The 20,746-nt window shown below is 41.3% G+C and overlaps 1 protein-coding gene across 28 annotated transcripts in view; it reads right to left on the bottom strand.

The window, feature by feature from the left end:
- Inpp4a (inositol polyphosphate-4-phosphatase type I A) overlaps positions 1-20,746 on the bottom strand; it is a 175,864-nt gene that overhangs the window by 46,710 nt on the left and 108,408 nt on the right. For 16 of the 28 annotated variants that reach the window (XM_029569767.1, XM_008845834.2, XM_029569766.1 and 13 more), the window contains 7 exons: positions 10,360-10,478; positions 7,885-8,001; positions 7,539-7,618; positions 7,118-7,229; positions 6,165-6,255; positions 5,580-5,727; positions 4,543-4,673 (listed from right to left, as the gene is read on the bottom strand). In XM_029569767.1, the coding sequence (XP_029425627.1) occupies positions 4,543-4,673; positions 5,580-5,727; positions 6,165-6,255; positions 7,118-7,229; positions 7,539-7,618; positions 7,885-8,001; positions 10,360-10,478 (798 nt within the window). Of the gene's footprint in view, positions 1-4,542; positions 4,674-5,579; positions 5,728-6,164; positions 6,256-7,117; positions 7,230-7,538; positions 7,619-7,884; positions 8,002-9,203; positions 9,315-10,097; positions 10,167-10,359; positions 10,479-20,746 lie in introns of those variants that run through there. The other 12 variants (XM_029569756.1, XM_029569751.1, XM_029569749.1 and 9 more) reach the window with 2 other exon arrangements.

Raw genomic sequence — 20,746 nt, 5'->3', positions numbered from 1 at the left:
AGGAGATGAAAGGACCTCCCCGGCTCAAAGATTGGAAGAATTAATATTGTGAAAATGACCATCCCACCAGAAGCCATTTATAGATTCAATGCAATGCCAATCAAAATCCCCATGACATTTTTCACAGAATTGGAAAAAACCATCCTAAGATTCATATGGAAGCACGAAGACCTCAGATAGCCAAATCTACCCTGAGCACTAAGAGCAATCCCGGGGGTGGGGATTACTATACCAGATTTTAAACTGTATTACAGAGCTATAGTCATCAAAACAACATGGTACTGGCACAAAAATAAATGGAACAAAATTGAAGACCCAAATATGAGTACATGCAATTTCAGCCACCTGATATTTAACAAAAGGGACAAAAACATTCACTGGAGGAAAGAAAGCATGTTCAGCAAATGGTGCTGGCAAAACTGGATCTCCACCTGTAGAAAAATGAAACTAAACCCCTATCTTTCACCTTGCACAAAAGTCAATTCCAAAGGGATCAAAGACCTCAATGTAAAGCCTGAAACTCTGAAACTGTTAGAAGAAAATATTGGCAATACCTTAAAATATATGGGTGTAGGAAAGGATTTTCTAAACTGGACATCAATTGCTCAAGAAACAAGGTCAAGAATCAACAAATGGGACCTCACTAAACTAAAAAGCTTTTTGTACATCAAAGGAGGGAACCAGGGAAGTGAACAGAAAACCCACAGAATGGGAGAAAATCTTCACCAGTGACACATCTGACAGAGGTTTAACATCCAGGATATACAACGAACTCAAAAAACAAATAGAGGGGTACTCCCATTGCCTCACCCTGCATCCCTGTTCAGCATGGAAGAAGCCAGAGCGGTCAGCATCCCTATTCCCTATTGGCAATGTGGGTAACCCTTCAGAGGATGATGTGATAAGAATAGGAGGTAGGAATTGGCTAGGCAGTTAGGGTAAAATGACCCCAAAGAAATGTAGCCAGTTTCTTGGCTAAAAGTCAAAATGTCCATGTCCCTCTTGGAACATACTCTGTTCCAAGGCCAAAAATGTCAAAAGTATTTGGGAGCTTGTATCTAATCATTAAAAGATTTTAGGGTTACCTCTTCAGAGGGGGGAATGTTGGAGGGGTGGGAGTGGGCATGGATTTGACCAAAACATCTTATATGCATGTATGAAGTTCTCAATTAAGTTTTTGTAAAGATTAAAAAACAAAATGAAACAAACAAACCAAAAAGACCCAAAAGATTCAAGAAAGCAAGTAACCCAATTAAAAGATGGGCTAAGGAGCTGAACAGAGAGTTCTCAAAAGAAGAAATAAAGATGGCTAAGAAGCATCTTAAAAGATGTTCAACACCATTAGTAGTTAGGGAAATGCAAATTAAAACCACTTTAAGATTTCATCGTATCCCAGTCAGACTGGCTAAGATAAAGAGAACAAATGATACCAAATTTTGGAGAGGATGTGGGGAAAGGGGAACACTCACCCACTGCTGGTGGGGCTGCAAACATGCTCAACCCCTATGGAAAGCAATGTGGAGAACTCTTAAAAAACTACAAATCCTGCTGGGGCTACAGGGAGATCCTGTCTCAAAAAGACACACACACACAAAAAAAAAACAAAAAAACCCCAAAAAACTGAGGTGCAAAATGGCTCAGTAGGTAAAGACACTGCCACCAAGCTCAGCAACTTGAGTCTGAACCCCAGACTCATGGAAGGAGGGAGAGGGCTCCCCCCAAGTTGTCTTCTGACCTCCAAACATGCACTGTGGCATGCATGTACATCACACACACAAAAAAATTTAATATACAACAATGAGAACTAAAGAATCTCAGTGAAAGGCATACAGTTCTTGCCACATTTTTACAGGCTTGACAATTCTCACAATAAAGTGTTTTGAAATGTAAGAACATACTTCTGATCTGGAAATAACAGACATAAATACTTGACATTACACCTCCCTTAGTGCCTATTCTGCCAGACACTATGTCTGGAATTGCAGACATCTCATTTAACTTTCAACAACTCATGGTGAATTTAGTGTTTACTTATCCATACTTAACTGTGTATTAGTTACTTTTCTGTTGCTGTGACAAAACACCACAGGCAACTTATAGAAGAGTCTATTCTGGCCAGGAACAGTGGCGCACATCTTTTAATCTCAGCACTCGGGAGGCAGAGGCAAGTGGATCTCACAGTGAGATTGAGGCTAGCCTGGTCTATGTAGTTAATTCCAGTACAGCTAGGGCTGCAGGGAGTCTATCTCAAAAAGATCTTACACACACACACACACACACAGAAGGGTTCTGGCTTACAGTTCCAGAGGGATAAGAGTCCATCATGGCAGGGAGGCTTGGCAGCAAACGGCAGGCAGGACAGCAGGAGCAGAAAGCTTAGTGCTCACATCTTCACCACAACTGAAGCAGAGGGGGCAAACTGCCAGTGAGGCGAGGCTATGTACTCCCACAGCCTGCCCCCTGTGGCATATTTCCTCCAACAAGGTTCCACCTCTAAGGATTCAGGACCTCCCAACAGCACCATCAACTGGGGACCAAGTGTTCAAATTAGGTTGACTAGTTCCAAGGGACTATGAGCATCTCTCAAAATGTCCTATAATGGTGGTGGGTCACCTGTCCTCTTGATCAAGGAGGCTGAGAAGACCCCATCAGATGGACTTAAACCAGTGTCCAGTCTACAAAGAGGAGGGAATCATTTCCTCCATGCTTCCAAATGAAGCCAGCCATGGTCAAGCAGGACTTTGACTTATCATCACATAGGTAGAACTGGTAAAAGAAAGGAGCCAGGGGCTCCTCCCAAGCCCATGTGACCCCTGAGGAAGAGATCCTCAAACAGCCTTAAGAGTAAAAATAAATTGGTTTATCTGGGCCAACTGTGTGTCCTTAAACATCCAAAAGGAAAGTATAACCAAAGATTAAAAGGCCAATATAATTTTTTAAGAGCCCATATGTATAGCTAAAGGCTACATAACAAGAAACAATGCCAGATAGGAGATACCTTCTTTTGAGCTGTTGGCTAGGGTAGCCCAAGGGACTCCCAGATAGTAACCCAGCACAGAACTGGGAAAATGAACGGCAGACCCCAATCTTATCTAAAGGAATATTGACAACTGATTTCTGCTAGATGAGGAACAGCTGACCTTCCTAAAACAAAGACCTCTAGATAGGCTGACTAGATTCACCGGATGGACAAGTACTGGGGCACAGCTGGGGGTGTCTGTGTGACAACACAGCAGACAGTAGCAGGGATGACACAGTATAATGCCTCTGTTGGGGTGGGGGAGGCTATGGGAGGGTGCCATTTGGGAAGTGGGTGTATAGATGAATAAGATGGTTTGGGATGTTCTGTGTGATATAGACACAAAAAATTAACAAATTAAAAAAATGAGTTATATTTGAGGAGGAAGCATAAAAATTTATGTCATGTTAATTAGTAGAGGTGATAAACATTACCATTGAAATCTACCCAATGACTTTATATCCATACACAGGTGCCAAGGATCCAAGTGCAACCAACTATGACTAGTAATAATCAGATACATGCATATTAGAGGCGCATAGGCCAACATCTAAGTGTTACTAGCAAAAACAATGAAACAGTATATTTTAAAAATGAAATGGAGATCTTTTTTAAAGGTTAAAAACTCATTCAGTTTTATGTCTTACAGGGTTTATACTGAGTTCAATACTGTATAATTGTATTAATTCAACTGTGAACCTAAAGATTTTATAGCCACTTTTGAAAGAGATGTATCTTTGCTCTGGAAACTGTTATTGGGTATGTTAAAACTGTAATGAAATGCTTCTTCTAAAAATAAATAAATAAATAAATAAAAGGCTTACGATTTTCTTTAAACCTTGATAATAACATTATATAAAGAGAAAAAGGAAAGAATCCAAAGATAAAGTCCAAAACAGTAAAGAAGCAAAAAGTGCATCCCACTTGGAATAAAGGAAGTTAAAAAGAATCTGCATATTTTGAAAATCAAATGGCATTTTTCAAGAATAAAGGGTGCCAAATGGATTTCCTAGCATGCACAGGGCCCTGGGCTTGATCCCCAGGATGCCACCACTGGGGAAAAATAAAATAAAAAGCAAGAAAAGACTCTTTTGAGTCTTAAAATAGAGTTCACTCTGACAATTCATACATTCAATAAAAATACCTCTGAATATTTAAATCAGAAAAATCTAGAAAACTTCCTTGTTCAGATAAATAGCCTATGTTGTTTTGGTCTTCAGTGGTATAAGACAAAGAGGAAGAATGTACATAAACCGACAATATCATATGATTTTGTCTCCCATAAATTTCATCCTATGGTGGTTATTTTGGCAGATAACACCATAGCAGGACTTCTTGCAACTCTGTCTTTTTAATTAAGATCTGAAAAGCCCAAAGTTGAAAGAATTCACACCTACATGAGAATCTATTTTTAAAAATCCACTGAAGATTGTCAGTGAGAGTGTGTGAACAAGCTTGGGCTCCAGCTCTCTGGCTGGGAATGTGGAATCCACATGAGCCTCGAGGGACGGGACCACACCCACCTTTATACTGATGGAGGTCTGTCAGGTTCTCCTGGTAGGTGAGGATGACGGTCTGGTACTGAGTGACAATTTGGCGCCGGAGGCTCTCCCAGCAAGGGGACAGCTCCCCCAACTCCTCCAGCTCACAGACTCTGCAAACAAGATACACATATCGGGTCATAGGGTTGACTCATCTCCTACAGTGGTGACAAGGAGAGTGGGCCAGTAGTGGTTACACTGCCAGTCTAAAGAGCCACCAAGGGACAAGAACACATACTGCATGAGACACAGACCACTGAACACATGAGGAAGCATGTGGGGAAACTTTGTATAGGAACTCAAGTAATTGTTCAAGGGAAACAATAGAGGTGAGAAGAGGAAAGAGGCTTTCAGGGAGTGGCTCTGCCATGATAGCCTCATGATCTTGAAGACACCATTGGCATAGTCTGTCTGAATCTGAACAGGATGACACATGATCTTCCAAAACAGAGGAGAAAGAAGATGTAAGAAACTACCAGGAGGCCACCTTCCACTCCCCTCCCTACATTCCAACAGCTCCCTTTCAATGTAAAGTACATACCGACACATGTGGCTCTCTTGTCTCCCTTTCTGATCATCCTGCAGCCCACACTGAGTACAAATGCCTGCACACACAGTTGCTACTAACAACTCAACTCTTGCACGCAATAAAGCACCTGCCCAATGAATGCACTCTTTTAAGCAGTAACACACAGCAAAATGAGAAAGCAAGCAACAATCAAGAGAGAGATGACTCAGTAGGTAAAGGTGATTGCCACCAAGCCTAAAGACGTGAGTTTGGATCCTCAGGATCTACATGGTGAAAGGAAAGAACTAACTCCACAAGACCTCTGACCTCCACATGATCACCATGGCACATGTGCACCCAACACCACAGGCCTCACCCTCCCTTGGGACTGATATAATGTGCTTCAGAGCCTGGGTCTGTGGTCTACTCTGCCTCTGCTCACATCTCAGAAAGGCATACTCATATGACATGGGTAAAGGGTGTTCATTCATCCTCTACAATGCGACCTCACCTGGCTGCATCTTCTTCCAGCAGGAGCTTCACAAACTGCCGAGGCACATGCAAGGAGAGGACGCTCTCTGCCATCTGCTCCAGGATCCGTAGGTGGTTGCCATCAGTGGTTGGGAACCGGTACATGCGGCAGATGGCACCGCCAAACACTGAGTTGGGATGGTAAGAAGATAGGCTGTGGGTTTGTTGGCTATAGACCTGTCTCCCATGTGCCCCACTCAGGCCCTCAATGCTGTTGGACCCTCAAGTCCTTTTTACCAAGGGAGTTTAAAAAAAGAAACAAAACCCCCACTTAAACCAAGCTCCACCAAGGGACTGCACCTGAGGCCCCTCCCACCATGGCAGAAGCTGGAAGTAATTCTTAAGTGTAAGCAGCTGGCGTGGCCAAGACTGTCAGTCACCAAACCCAGAATGAAATAGCAAAGAGTAAAACAAAGGAGTCCCTTCCTCAGGGTGTTACTAACTCTCTGTGTTGCAGAAATTGATTTGTTGATGAACAGCAGACAGGTGACAGTCACAGCAGGTGGGGAGTAAAGGGTGGACACTCACAAGAGTGGCAAGAGTATCAACGGAGGAAGCTGTTTACCCGATTTCAGTAAAGTGTCTTTTCGAAGTGAAGCATATTTGGATCGGATTCCCAATGCCTCAGTCAAACTCTCATCAACAGGCAGAACCATCTGATAAACACATACAGAAAAGCACAAGAAAACTGAGTTGAGAAGACCTCAGAGTGCCCAGAGAAATGGGGACCTCAGGCATCATATGAGACCTCTCAACCCAACATTGAGCATTAACTCTATAAGAATCCACTGCCCAGCCACAGATGTACACAGATTCCCCTCCCAGTTCACTGTGCCTTCTCTATACGTGCCTAGTTTTCTTTGCATGCATGTCTTCTAAGTCATTTCACCTTGGGTTTCAGTGTTCTGGTGTACAAAATGAAAGAGAAGGACAGATGATGCCAAGAATATTCTCAGAGCCTGTGTTGTGCTTATTTTAGGCAAAATAAGATATCTTTGTATTTTACAATGCATCCTTGACAGTGTTGGCCTCCAAAAATGGAATTCTCAATTTGAGAACAGTGTTTGAGTGAGAGACTATGTGAGCCAGAGGGAGACAGGCGATGGAGTAGAGGGGGTCCTGAGAAGATGGGTATGGGCAAGGAGGTGACTGTGTCTGGGAGGACAGTTTCTACCAGAATATAATGGAAGGCCTAGGTCTCCATGACCTCTTCACTCACACATTCCTACCCTACCAAACCCACAAATACAAGCTAACCTACATCTTGCTCTCTAGTTCCTGCTCCAATGACGCAGTTAGTGGGGCACAGGGAGAGGAGGATGGCTCCACGTCAGCAGAGCTTTGCATGCCCAACCAGAAGCCCTTCCTTTCTACGTGGAGTCACATCTGTAGAAGACCAGAGCATCCCATCCCATGGAGGGGAGTATTGAACAGCAGGCCCTATGCTTTGCTAAGATGTCATTGAAAATACTCAATTCTCTTATGTTTTCCATAAGAGATGAGAAGGTGCCTACTCACCCTCCCATTGACAGTGTCTAGAGACCGAGTCACAGGGGGCCGCTGGTCTGACTTTTCTTCCATCTGCCAGCCAATCACAGTTATATTACCTACACGGTCACTCTCTGCAGACCTGCAACAAGCAACATGCTTTGAAAATCAGTGGGGTGACTGTGTTTCTTTTCTGCTAAAGACAAAGCTTAGCCACCCTGGGTCACTGGGCCCTGGGAGCAGAAAGGTACCATCCTGGCAGGGCTTCTAATAGGCTGAGTGATTCATCTTGCCTCACCTCAGTAGACACCACGGTCTCCCTTTAGATTAGCCTCTAGGAGGAAGGGAGTGGCCAGAGTACTCTCAGATTAAGAGAAAGGGCCCTTACCCTACCTGTCCATGGAGCTCACAACTCTAGACCCTTTCAACAAAATAAAATTAAAAGCCTAACCTTAGTATTAAATGCAATCTGTGATGCCTGTCCTGAAGAAGATCTTTGACAATGAATGTTCCAGAGCCCAGTAAGTACATCTGAGAAAGGGAAGGAGAAAGACAGTATAAGCATATTCCTTTTGCCTCTATTCCAAGTACCACAGCCCAGGGAAATGGGATGGTTCCTATAACATATCCCTCCCTCACTTCAGGAGCCCAATAACAATGCTCAGAAATAAATCCCCAGAGGCAAGTATGTTTAGAAATAAGTTAATTCGTGGGCTAGTAGTGAAATCAATGTTACCCAGATGATTACATAACTATAAGAAAAGGAAGTTCCATAAAGTTTTAGTATGTTACTTAACTGTTCCCTGAGATCTATCTTTGACATCATACACAGACAGTTTGATTTGTGTCATCTGATTGATAAGGGAGTCTTGAAAGAAGGCAATGCTACTTAGAAATATAGGATTGTTGGTTCCCTAGAACAGAAAAGAATAGAATCAGAGTTGGATTTTTAAAGTAATTTTTAAAAAATATACTAACATTTTCAAAATGAGGAAATTATCACTTTTACTGACTTAGCTCAACACAAATGCTAATGGTAACATGAGCAGACGCACAGAACAATAGCAAAAACCTGCCTTCCAAAAGAAGAAAATGTGACACAGATCACCAATCCCGACACCACAAAACAGGCCACTGCAGAAGGTGTGCTAAGGGCTAACTCCTAAAGCTTTCACATTCTGGAGGAGGAATTTTCTAAACCTGAAATGAGTTCAATGCCACATGCATTCTTAGTGTTATAGCTTTGAGCATGTTATGCATCTAGACCTTACTTTGGACTGTTCCTTTAAGATATACATTTAGGCAGATGAAAGAGTAAGTGAATGGTTTTAAGTTATTATTTCTAGAATCCTGTGTTTGGAATAATTAAAGCTGACTTTTTGATACCTATCCTTCAGGACCAGCTGTTAGTTTCTAGATCACAGGTGGCTATTTCCTACCATCTTAGCCCTGACTCCCAAAGCTCCATTGTAATCTTATCTTTCTTGGGTGATGGCTAATTATCTCAGCAAACTACTACTGTGCCCACTTTGCACCTGGGTGATGCCTGGGCTCCTGACTGGGATCTCTCTATAGTTCTAGCTTTAGTCTCTCAGTGCCAGCAGGACAGCCGCTCCTGGAGTTTCTGCTGGGAAGCTCCCCCCAACCCCCAACCAATGTCTTCCCCCCATCGGCCCTGGTGAAAGTCATCAATGACTCTATCTAAAACCTGGATGTCAGCTTTGGTGCCGCCTCCTCTGTGGAGCAGCTGAGGACCCAACAACTGTGCACTCTTTCTGCAAGTTCTACTTCCAGAGCTGCTTCTTATATTCCTCTTCTGTCCACTCCCTCCCTCTGCCAAAGTCAGGTACTGCACCACTCCCCTGGCGCCTGTTAAAGAGTCAGAACAACTGGTCACATGACTCTTGCAGAAGGCCTGCACAGGCCAGCTAGCTACAGTGCTATATTCACAAACACCCTGGCCTGGCTTCTAAGGCTTCCTTTCCTTGCTTTCTTTGTCTGGATCTTTAGGATACACTTAGCAAGATAGTTACTCCCTAAACTCCCACAATGCTCTGCTATCATCCTGCCTTTGCATAACTATGTATAGTCCCCAGACAGGGCTTACGGGTATTACCTGCAATCCTGTCAGACCTGCAGAGTCTGGGCCCCACTTGGACCTGCTATGGCAGAATTTCACCAAGTCCCACCTAGCCTGCTGGAGGGGACCCTTCCTTCCCATGCTTTGCTGTGGGTAGAGATGGTCATGTAAATGTCTGCCCCTCTCCCATAAGAAATTCTTGAGGGCCAGGGCCTGAGACCCTGTGGATATTCTATCAATGACTAGTACTGGGATTGACTTGTAGGTAGTGGTCAACAAATGCTTGGAACATCCATGCTTGACCTTAACTTGGAAACAAGCTTCTAAGAGATTCAAAGAAGGGTCTAGCTTCTAAAATGTAAACTGCTTTTATATAACATAACACATTATCAGATCTTTATGTAAAAGTATAAAAATACAAAAGCAAGCTGGGCGGGCTGGCACCTGTAGTCCCAGCATTTGGGAGGCAGAGGCAGATCTCTGTGAGTTCAAGGCCAGCCTGGTCTACATAGCGAGTTCCAGGCCAGCTGGGGCTACAGTGAGACCCTGCTTCAAAAGGAAAAAAAAAAAAAACAAAAACAAAAACAAAAAAACAATATGAATGCAGTTTAAGTATAATTGTTCACAGTACAGATAAAACTGTGGAATTCCATCAGTAACAACTACATTTAGTGTTTTAACTTACATAATGGCCTCAATTATCTAAAAAGATTTTGTAAACTTCCACTGATAAATTTATATTAACTAATTTAAAGATTAAGTACAAAACACAAAACTTAAAAGAATGAAAAACCAAAATAAATAAAAAACCAAATAAAAATAGATATAGCCCAGCATACCAAGTAAACATTCTTCCAAGTTCTGATTAATAAGTGCAGTTTTCTAAAAGTAGCAATAAATTGGAAGTGACAAGAAAGAATTAGGCCTTACGTCTTAAAAGTCAATCAACCGTAGAGGATCACTGCTTTAAGATATCCAACCAACAGTTCATCAACAATCCTAAAATGAGGCGGAGGTGTAAGATGTGGCCACTTGGGTGTGATGAAAAATAGCAATGTAATGGAAAAATAACTCACATACGAGCAACTGGAGCTATTGACGCTCAGGAACTGAACAGTCCTACTGCCAGGGCCCCGGATATCTATGAGCATGACCTGGGCTCCCTCAGAGGAGAGGGACCAGCAGTACCCACCTCAATGATCTCTGTCTGTGCATGCTTTGTCCAGAATGCCTGTGGAGGGGTGGTGACACTCACAGCCACAAAACTATTTGGTTTTCGATCTAGCGATGGAGTATGAAGCTCACTGCAAGCTACAAAATCAAAGTAGAGAAGGAAAAAAAATCCTTTGGACCAAACTCTATGTAATTGCTCTAAATTCACCCAAACAAAGTTTAAAGTAATGCTCTTAGGGATATGATTGCCAAATTACAAGCTACAGAAGTGATTTTAAAATTTTTGTTGTTCATTCCTTTTCCCTTCTCCCTCTTCATAGGATAGTGAAGTCATACGTAGAGCGGGAGTCTGTGCTGAAGGTGGCCTTCTATGTCCATGTAATGGAATTCAGAGCCAACAACATGTCTGTGGCCCAAAGCAATTCCACATGCCTGCATACAATGACTGCTGTAGCTAACTAGACTCGGGTGCCCCACAAGCCCTGGTATATACAGATGGATGGGTGTTGGAATAACATTAGAATTCTATGGCAAAATAAAGAAAGGTCTTTTTTTTTTTTTTAAAGTCAACATTTATTTTCTTTATATCAAATACAAGATATTTTTAATGTTATTTTTTAGAAAGTATCAAATAAATGTCTGATTATATATGAAATATATAATCTCACACAATTCTACCACACAAATAACTCATGTAAAGAATTATCACATTTGAATCTGATATGCTCCCTCATATAAAATGTACTATGAAAGGGGAAGAAAAAAGCCTTCTGTCATTAAGCTATAAATGCCAGCATGGTATAGCATTTCCTTACCAAAGGAATGCTAAAACGTGAAAAAGGTTCACCTTGGAATTGTTAAGATACAAGGTCAATCCAAGTGCCACGCTAACAAAACTAAGTGCCTTGCTTGTTTGTGATTTTGAGGCAAAGCCTCATTCCGCAGCAAGGGCTGGCCTCAAACTCATGGCAGTCCTCCTGCTTTACCTTTCCAGGTACTGGAATTTAAGGTGTAAGCCTTAACACCCAGCTCATAACGAACTTCTTTCAGTTGGGTATTAGTATTAGAAATACTAATGTTTAGTTGTTCCCTTGAAAAAAGAAGAAATTACATTACAATTTACAGTTTTTCAAGATGACAAAAGTTCTGGAGATAGATGGTAGTGACAGCTATACAAGAATGTGAACACCTCTAACACCACTAAATTATACACTTAAAACTTTCCACCAAAAGTGGAAAATATCATGTTATCTGTATCTTAATCACAATTATATATATATATATATCTATTATCTATATATAATTGTGATTAAGATGTATTAACAACTCTAATTAAAAGCTACATTCTTGGCCAGGCATGGTGGCGCATGCCTTTAAGTCCCAGCACTGGGAAGGCAGAGGCAGGCCTGTGAGTTCAAGGCCAGCCTGGTCTACATAGTGAGTTCCAGGACAGCTAGGGCTACAGGGAGACCCTGTCTCAAAAAGACCAAAAAAACAAACAAACACAAAAAAACTACATTTTCATACCTACAACAGGAAAGACAAATGCAGAGGAAGCAGGAGGACCAGGATGCACGGGAGGGAGGAAGAGGACCAGGATGCTCGAGAGGAAGCAGGAGGACCGGAATGCATGGGAGGAGGCAGGAGGACCGGAATGCACGGGATAGAAGGAAGACAATCAAGATGAAAAAAACGGAAACAAAGGCGTTGACAGAAAAATGGCAAAACAGAAAGGGAAGCTGGAGACACAGCCCCTCAGACTAGAAAGACCAACCCCCTGCTATGTTTTGAGCAACTTCATCTGAGATGATGTATTTCTCATGATCCCTTGCTCTCCTTGCTCTTTGAAGTGAGCTGTAGTGACCTAACAGTTGCACAAAGCCCAAACTGTCCTTTTTGGTTCTAACTCCGCCCTGGCCGCCATTAGTACCATCACAGCAGCTCCTTTCCCAGTGCACACAGGTGTTCAGGGCTATTTTATGTTGTCACCATTCACTCAGCTCGACTAGATGATCACTTCAGACACCTTCTCTCGTGTTTGGATTCTCAATCCTTCCTGCTTCTGTGAATTCCTGTCTGCCTGCTCCTGAGGAACAATCCCTGGTGCTATTTATACCGCAAGGCTGAGGGCCGGCACATCCTTTCAGTTTTTGAGGTTTGAAAATATCTTTACTGCACTTGAATGATTGAAGGGTATTTTCTCTAGGTAGTTATTTTCTCTAAGACCTTTAAAAATATTGACTCTGGGTTTCTATTTTTTTCTTTTATAAAAGCCAGCAGTCAGTCTAATTATTGCTACTTTGAGAACTGTGTGTGTGCAAGGGGGTGTGTATATTTTGGCACCTTTTAAGATTTTCTCACTGAATTTGGCTTTCTACATCTCTACAATGGTATCTCTAGAAATATTTTCTTTAATATTTATTTTATTATCTGTGGAGAAACGCTCAACTATAAATACTACTTCTAATCCTCCTTGTTTTTTTTCCTGGACATGAAGTAAATATATATTAGACATTTTCATTGTTTGATTATCTAAGACAAGGTCTCACTATATAGTACTGGCTGGCCTGGAATTTGCTATGTAGACCAGTCTGGCCTCAGGATCACAGAGATCTGCCTGCCTCTACCTCCTGATCACTGGGACTAAAGGCATGTGTCAACATGCCTGATGATTCTCATTTTTTCAAATTAATTAATTATTTTATGTGTATTAGTGTTTTGCCTACATATATGTAAGTGAACCTGTGCGTGCAATGCCTGTAGAGGTCATAAATTTATGGTAAAAACAGCATTTAAAAAAAAATGTCTGTAGCCAGGTATTGTGGCACATACCTTTAAACCCAGCACTTGGAAGACAGAGACAGACAGATCTCTGTATGATCAAGGCCAGCCTGGCTACAAGTTCCACAGGGAGACCCTGTCTCATAAAAAACAAAACAATACAAAAATCTGCAGAACTCTATTACATGAGGCTCAGGCCAATGCTGTCTTTGTCCAGGGAAGATGTGGAGTGGCTTCCAGCAGGTCCTCAGGAGCACTGACATCCAGGTACCATCATCTTCTTCAGGGACTGAGTGCACCAGAAGTCACTGTGAACATCTACTTCTGGTTCTGGTATGTGAGAAGTGTAACCTTCTAGATTGCACATCAAAAAGACAGAGGCTCCAAATATTGCTTCTCTGTGACCTTGCAAACAACCCCTGCACTTTAGCACGGAGAAGCTGTCTAAAGTATTGCTCAGCCTCTAGATTTTGCTCCTGGAAGTCAGAGAGCCCTGAGAGAAAGCGGGTCTCCATCTTCAGGATCTTTCCATGCTACCAATTTTCTGGAGACAAATGCAAGGTATGTTTCAGAATTTGCTCCCATTTTTTAAAGCTGTCCTTAATGACAAGATTTTATTTTTTAAATCTTTTATCCAGAAGCATGAAAGATTTTTCTCTTTACCTCAGAATTCAGAAGTTTCCCAAGGTGATGCCTGACAGGTGGGCATACTGGTCTTAAAGCTGTCCTTTTCCTTGGAAAAGATTCTTCTGTTACTTTTGGCCTGTGCTCTTCAGTCTTCCTCTTCTTCTGGGTCCCTTAGTCATCGAATATTACAATGCCATACTGTGACTCATCTCTTTACTCAGAACTCTCTGCTTCTCGCTAGTTTGTCTTTCAACTATGAGACTGCCTTTAACAGATTCGTCAGTGCCTTTGACTTTTCAATGTTTTTAAAAAACACTTTTACATTTATTTTGTGCGTGTGTGTTTGTGCGCTCATGCACACATGTCATGGTGCAGGAGTGAAGGTCAGAGGACAACTTGTAGGAATCAATTCTTTCCATTCACATGGGTCCTAGGGTTTCAACTCAGGTAGTCAGGCTTGGCAGTAAGCACCTTCACCCATTGAACCATTTCTCGGACCCCTAGTCTTTGGTGTTTTCTAAGAATGTAATTCATATACTATAAAATGCACCTTCTCAAAGTACTTATAGAGTTGTATAACCATTACCACTGACCACTTCTTTAATACTGTCATCATCTCAAAAAGACAAAATCCATGCCCATTAGCAATCATTCACCACCCCTCTTCTCCAATCCCCAGAAAACACTAATCTCTTTCTGTATAGGTTTGTCTCCTCCAGACATTTATATAAATGGGATTATATAAGACGTGGCCTGTTGTGGCTGTCTTCTTCCACTTGGCACATTTTCAAGGCTCACCACTGCTACAGCAGTTATCAGGACTTCATTCCTGCTGCTAACAAACAAGTGTCTACTCAAAGACCACACTACATATTGTCCATCCATTCATCAACTGATAGAGATTTTGACTGTTTCTACATTTGGGTTATTAGAATAATGTTATAAACAAGTTTTTAGTTGACAATATATATTCATTTCTTATTTTTGAAGAATATTGCTGTTGAATATATAATTCTTGGTTGACTATCATTTATTTTAAGAATTTGCATACGTCATCCTGGTGCCTCCTCATCTCCATCTTTCTTCTTTTTCTATTTTTTTCTTTTTCTTTTTGATATTTTTAAGCAGCTAACTGTGAAGATCAGGCTGGCCTTGAATTCACTATGTAGCCCATGCTGGCCTCAAACTCTTGATCCTCCTACCTCGGCCTCCTAAGTGCAATTATTACACCTTTGTGCTACCACACACAGTGCTGTGCTCTATTTCTGATAATATGCTAATGCTCTTATTGGTGACCTTTGTGTACAGAAAGTCACTCTTTCTTGCTGTGTTGTATATCCTTGGCTTTCAATGGTTTAATTATGATGAATCCAGGTGTAGCTCTCAGTTGGCTTTATCCCACCTGTAGTTCATTGGGCATCTTGGATACACTTTCCATCAACTATAGGAAGTGTCTGGCCATCATTTTGTCAAGTAGTCTCTTTCCCCTTCTCTTTCTTCTTCTTCTGGAAATTTCATTAAACCTTTATTGGTGAACTTGATAGTTTTCCAGGAGTCTCTGAGACTGTTTCCTTCCTTCCTTCCTTCCCTCCTTCCTTCCTTCCCTCCTTCCTTCCTTCCTTCCCTCCCTCCCTCTCCTCTCGACCTCCCAACCCCCCCACCCCCATTCCTCAGACTGGGTAATCTTAGTTGATGTCTTCTAAGTATACTGCTTCTTTTCCTGCCTGCAGCTGAGCCCCACTTAATGAATTTTCACACTAGTTATGTTCTTGAACTCCAGAATTCTACTTGGCTAGTTTTATGACTTTGGTTTCTGCACTGCTATTCTCTATTTAGCAAGACACTATTCTCACACTTTCAGTTAGTTCCTTAGATGTGGTTTCCTCTAGACTTCAGAACATATTTAAAGACAAAGACTTAAAGTCTTTGTCTAATAAGCCAAATATCTGTGCCCCCTCAAGTTGCTATTGACAGTGATTTGAGTTTTGTTTGTTTGAGACAGGGTCTCTATAGCCCCAGCTGGCCTGGAATGCACTATGTAGACCAGGCTGACCTTGATCCACAGAGATCCACCTGCCTCTGCTGGGATTAAAGGCATGTGCCACCAAGCCTGGCATGTTTTTTTTTTTTTTTTAATTTTCCCTATGTATGAGCCTTTCTTTCTTTACTTTTCTGTATGTTTCATCATTTTTTGTTGAAAATTAAACATTTTGAGGGGCTGGAGAAATGGCTCAGCAGTTAATAACACTGACTCTTCTTGCAGAAGACATGGGTTCGAATCCCAGCACCCACATAGCAGCTAACAACTGTCTGTAACTCCAGTTCCAGGGGATCCGACAGCCTTTTCTGTCCTCCACGAGCATTCATTGCACAACACAGGTGCACTTACCTACATGCAGGAAATACACACATACACATAAAATAAAAATAGTAAATAAAACATTTTTTAAAATTAAAAAAAAATTAAAACATTTTGAACAATATAATGCAGCAACTTTGGAAGTGAGATTCTTCCACTTCCCTAGGATTTGTTGATCCTGCTCTTTTGCTGCTGTGGTTGACTAATATGTAGTATCCCTAGTCATGTGTTACTGGAGTGACTACTTGGTTAAGGGCTTCATAATCAGATTAAATTGAACAAAAAATTTTTAAAATACCAGGAACTGGAGTTGGGGATTTAGCTCAATCGTAGAGCACTTGCCTAGCAAGTACAAGGCCCTGGGTTTGGTTCTCAGCTCCAAAAAAAACAAAAAAAACAAAAAAACAGATTTTTGATGTAATTTTTGCTGAGATTCTCTTACACACTGGACTACATCGTCAGTGTTTGTTTCCTGTTTATGCTGAGCCTCAAGGTTAGTCTGAGGTGATCACTCACCGCCTTCTCAGGTCTTTTCTGAATATGCAGACATCCTTGGACATATGCATAATCCTATATATGTGATAGATGCCATGAATGTAACAGAGCTTTGCCAAGGTCCTGGTCATATCATTTATTCCCCAGCTTTCCTTTTAAGTTGTTTGTTCAACTTGTTACTGGTTTTTGTTTGTTTTTGGATAGCTTCTTGTCTCAAGTGTTAACAATGCTCATGTAGCTGTGATATTAAAAGAAAGTGCCACTGACTTTTGTTGCTGTTACTGCTGTGGTAGTAACAGGGACTAAATCAGGGTTTCATATGTATTTAACAGATGCCCTACCACTGAGTTACAAGCCCCAGCCCCAGACCCAGCTGTTGACTGTTTCTGACAAACACTTTCAGGAAAAAAAGTTGTTGCCACTGGGTAGATTCTGAGTCAGGACAAATAGAACCAAGTCCTATAAATGGGGATTTTTCAGAGAATGGCCATTAATTTCAGCAAATTAATGACAATTTGCTAAAAATGGGGCTTTGTAAGATCTCTAGCCCTATCCTGTCCCTTCCAGGGACTTCCAGGCTACTGGTTTTCACTATGACTTTAGGTGGCCAAAGACTGGGAACATGGATAGTATGTTAAAGATTAATGGGCCAATGGCCACCTTCAGAATGCTCAGCTTGTATAGGAGCGGCACTCCTCTGGCTATGCTCCCCCTCAAAGTGTCTGAATCTTACTCTTGTTGAATTGCCACCTTACATTCCAGAGTTTCCACAAATCTTTTCCTGAGCAGCTCCCAGTCACGCCTCCTGTTTATGACTTAACACAGTCATTTGGCATACTTCCAATTAATCTATGCATACCGTGTTTCTCTAACCAGATCATCGTAATCCTTGCCAAAGCAGTGCTAAATACATGCTTCTGAGTTAAACTCAGAAGCATATTTCAAGTACATGACATTTGACTCATAATACCAAATTCAAGAGTGTATCCTAAGAAAACCAACAATGCAGAAAAATCTGTGGAGAAGCATGTCACCTTGGCAGTCCTTACGATGGCAAATTAGAAAGAACCTGAATGTCCAACAGCAGAAGATGGTTAAAATGAGCAGTGCATAGTGGCCCACCAATCTATACAGCATTGGAAACAATGTGGCAGGCCTCTCTTGTGTTAAAGGATGCAGTGACTCTGTACATGGAAGAAGCATATGAGAATACTGGGAAGGCAGGTTTCCAAATAAATCACAATTTCTATCACCAAATTCTTTAAAACTCTGCATTTGGCACTCTATCAGGGTACAAAACTATTTAGAAGGGTATGTACCTAAATCCAACTGATCATTCCTTTCTAGGGAGGCCTCTCTTCCTCTAACACTTCCTGTAGCAAAGGTTTTACAAGCTCTTATTTTTAAAATTTTCAACTTTCATTTTCTTTTATACCTCAAAATATTTGCACATTCATCTTGCTCGTGCTTATTGTAAAAACAAACAAACAAACAAACAAACACTGGTGAAACCCCTTCTCAAAGTCTCTCATGTTTTCAGCTGTTTCATCCTGCATGGGTGGGTCGCACTTTTCCAGCAGTTTTCCCCTGCATGGGGGAAGTCTCATTACCAAGATGGTATTACTGCTCTTGATTTGCCAGATTTAGAAATGTCTTGTACATCTTTTAATTCAACTATATAGCCTCCTTTATTCAATAACTTCAGTTCAACTTTCTTTTTGTTTAAGTCACATTTTGCATGATTAAACTTACATACAACGTATCAAGAACCACATGAGATTTCTTTCTCTTCTGTCCAGTGTAGATGTTTCCTGGGAATTACGCTTTTTTTTTTCACCCTCAAGTCATTCCATTTTGTGTGATGCACATCCTCCATAACCCCAGATAAAGAATATAGGGGAAAGAAAACTGACTTGAGATTCTGCAGAGCTGTAACACATTGCCTTCTACTATTATAATCCACTGAGTCTGCTTGGGTAGAAAAACTCTAGGTTGAAAACACAATTAAAAGTGCTGCCTCATTCTTCAGGCATTCATTTTATTTCCTATGTTCTGAAATTTCTTTTCTTAAATTGAATTTCTGTGAATGTCATGTGATATATTTTGATCATATTTAGACCCCCTCCCCATCTGCACCCTTCTTAATGCCCTCCACCTGATTTCGTGTACTCTGTCATATATATTAAGGCCTATCAAGACAAATTTGTGTCCCCCAAACACCCTTCAGTTTGGGTCCACCCACCGGAGCCTGTTAACCCATCTAGTCACATCCTTAAAGAAAACCAACTCCCCCTCTTCCTGCAGCTATCAGCTGCCAGTAGCTCCTCAGCTAGGGTTGGGGCTTCTTCATCACTTCCCCACTTCTATGCTGGGACTTCTGAGATTATGTGGATCTTGTGCAGCAGTGCTCTAGAATTTCATCATGATGTGTTTCACTGTATGCCTTTTTCAATCGGGGCTTGACTATATGCTGGGCCTCGTTAGGTATTTTTAACTTAGACATTCTACAATTCTGAGAGATTTCATTATTATTTCTTGGTAATGTCCTCTCGCATTATTTTTGTGTATTCTCTTTTAAATGACAGACCTTCTAGATTGACTTTTTTTAAAGATTTATTTTTAATTATGGGAGAAGGGATGTAAATGCACTGATTCCCCTGAGCTGGCATTATAGACAGTTATGAACTGCCTGATATGGGTGCTAGGAATCAAACTCCAGGTCTCTGCCAGAGCACTGCATGTTCTTAGCAGCTGAGCCATCTCTCTAGGCCCTGGATTGACTCTTAGCTTTCCAGTTCCAGTTCTCTTCCATTTTCTATTTTGCTTCCTGAGGAAATTCCTTTAATATCTTCCAGACTTTACTGAATTTCTAAATTTCATTTGTCATATTTTAAATTTCAAGATTGTCCCTATTCTTCAGTTGCTCTTTTTTAAAAACAGTATCCTGTTACTAGACACCTATAGGCACTTACCCTTTCTTAAAAATATAAATTACAATTTCTTTGGTGTTTTCTTCTACTTCTGCAACATCTATTTCATTCATGTTCTGTGTTTCTATCTAACTTTTAGTTCACGTTGTAGGTCTCCCACATGGGCCTGTTTTCTTACTACTCTTTCATTTTGTTTAATGTCACTTTTCAAGTATGAATTTGTTGTGATACACACCCATTTTAAGTATACACGTCAAAGAATTTTGGTAAACTCTTACATCCATGTTACCACCACCACAGTTAAGGTATAGACCTTCCTGAGTTTCATGCAACTGGATATCCAACGATACACAGACTTCTGTGTAGTGCTCCTTTCTTTCATTATACCTAATGCTTTCAAGATTCATCCACATGGTTATGCATATCAGACGTTCATTCCTTTTCCTTTCTGAATGGGATTCTTAACTATTCCATAGTTATGCTCCCTGCTGATGGAAATTTGAATTGTTTTCAGTGGAAACAATTGCTACTGTGAATAAAGTTGCCATCAACAACTGGGTACAAATCTTTTTGTGATGGTAAATGGCCATGTTTTAAGAATGAGGCATTGGAAGGCTACATGTCCCTGAGTATCCATGATGAGTAGGTCAAGTAGGCATGTTCATTACAGTGACTACATGGCTGGTCAAACTGTTGTGTCTAGTTCCAGAGTCTCTCTGGAGGGAATGAAGGTTTACTTTCTCCAGAGGAAATGCCTCCTGAATGAAGGCATACACCAAACAGAATGAGGATGCAAGCAAAGCTGAGAGAAGTTTTTCATTTAAAAAGACTCACTCCCTCTTTCACTCTTGAGGTCGTTTGAGGATCTGTTCCTCAGGGTCCCATGGGCTTGGGAGGAGCCCCTGGCTCCTTTCTTTTACCAGTTCCATCTATGTGAAGATAAGTCAAAGGTCCTGCTCGACCATTGTTGGCTTCTCTTGGAAGCATGGAGGAAATGATTCCTCCGTGTTGACCCTCCTCTTTATAGACTGGACACTGGTTCAAGTCCATCTGGTCGGGTCTCCTTGGCCTCCTTGATCAAGAGGTCAGATGACACACCACCATTACAGGACATTTTGTGCGATGCTCATAGTCCCTTGGAACTAACCGACCTAGGAGGGCAAGGAGCAAAAAGTGTCCTTTGTATCCCTCTGACCCAATTAGTATAGATCTCA

The sequence above is a fragment of the Nannospalax galili genome, unplaced genomic scaffold, assembly GCF_000622305.1.
Source record: "Nannospalax galili isolate Female #2095 unplaced genomic scaffold, S.galili_v1.0 scaffold182, whole genome shotgun sequence".
Lineage (NCBI taxonomy): Eukaryota > Metazoa > Chordata > Mammalia > Rodentia > Spalacidae > Nannospalax > Nannospalax galili.
Note: the sequence above shows the minus strand (reverse complement) of the source record. Positions and strands in the feature narration are given on the sequence as shown.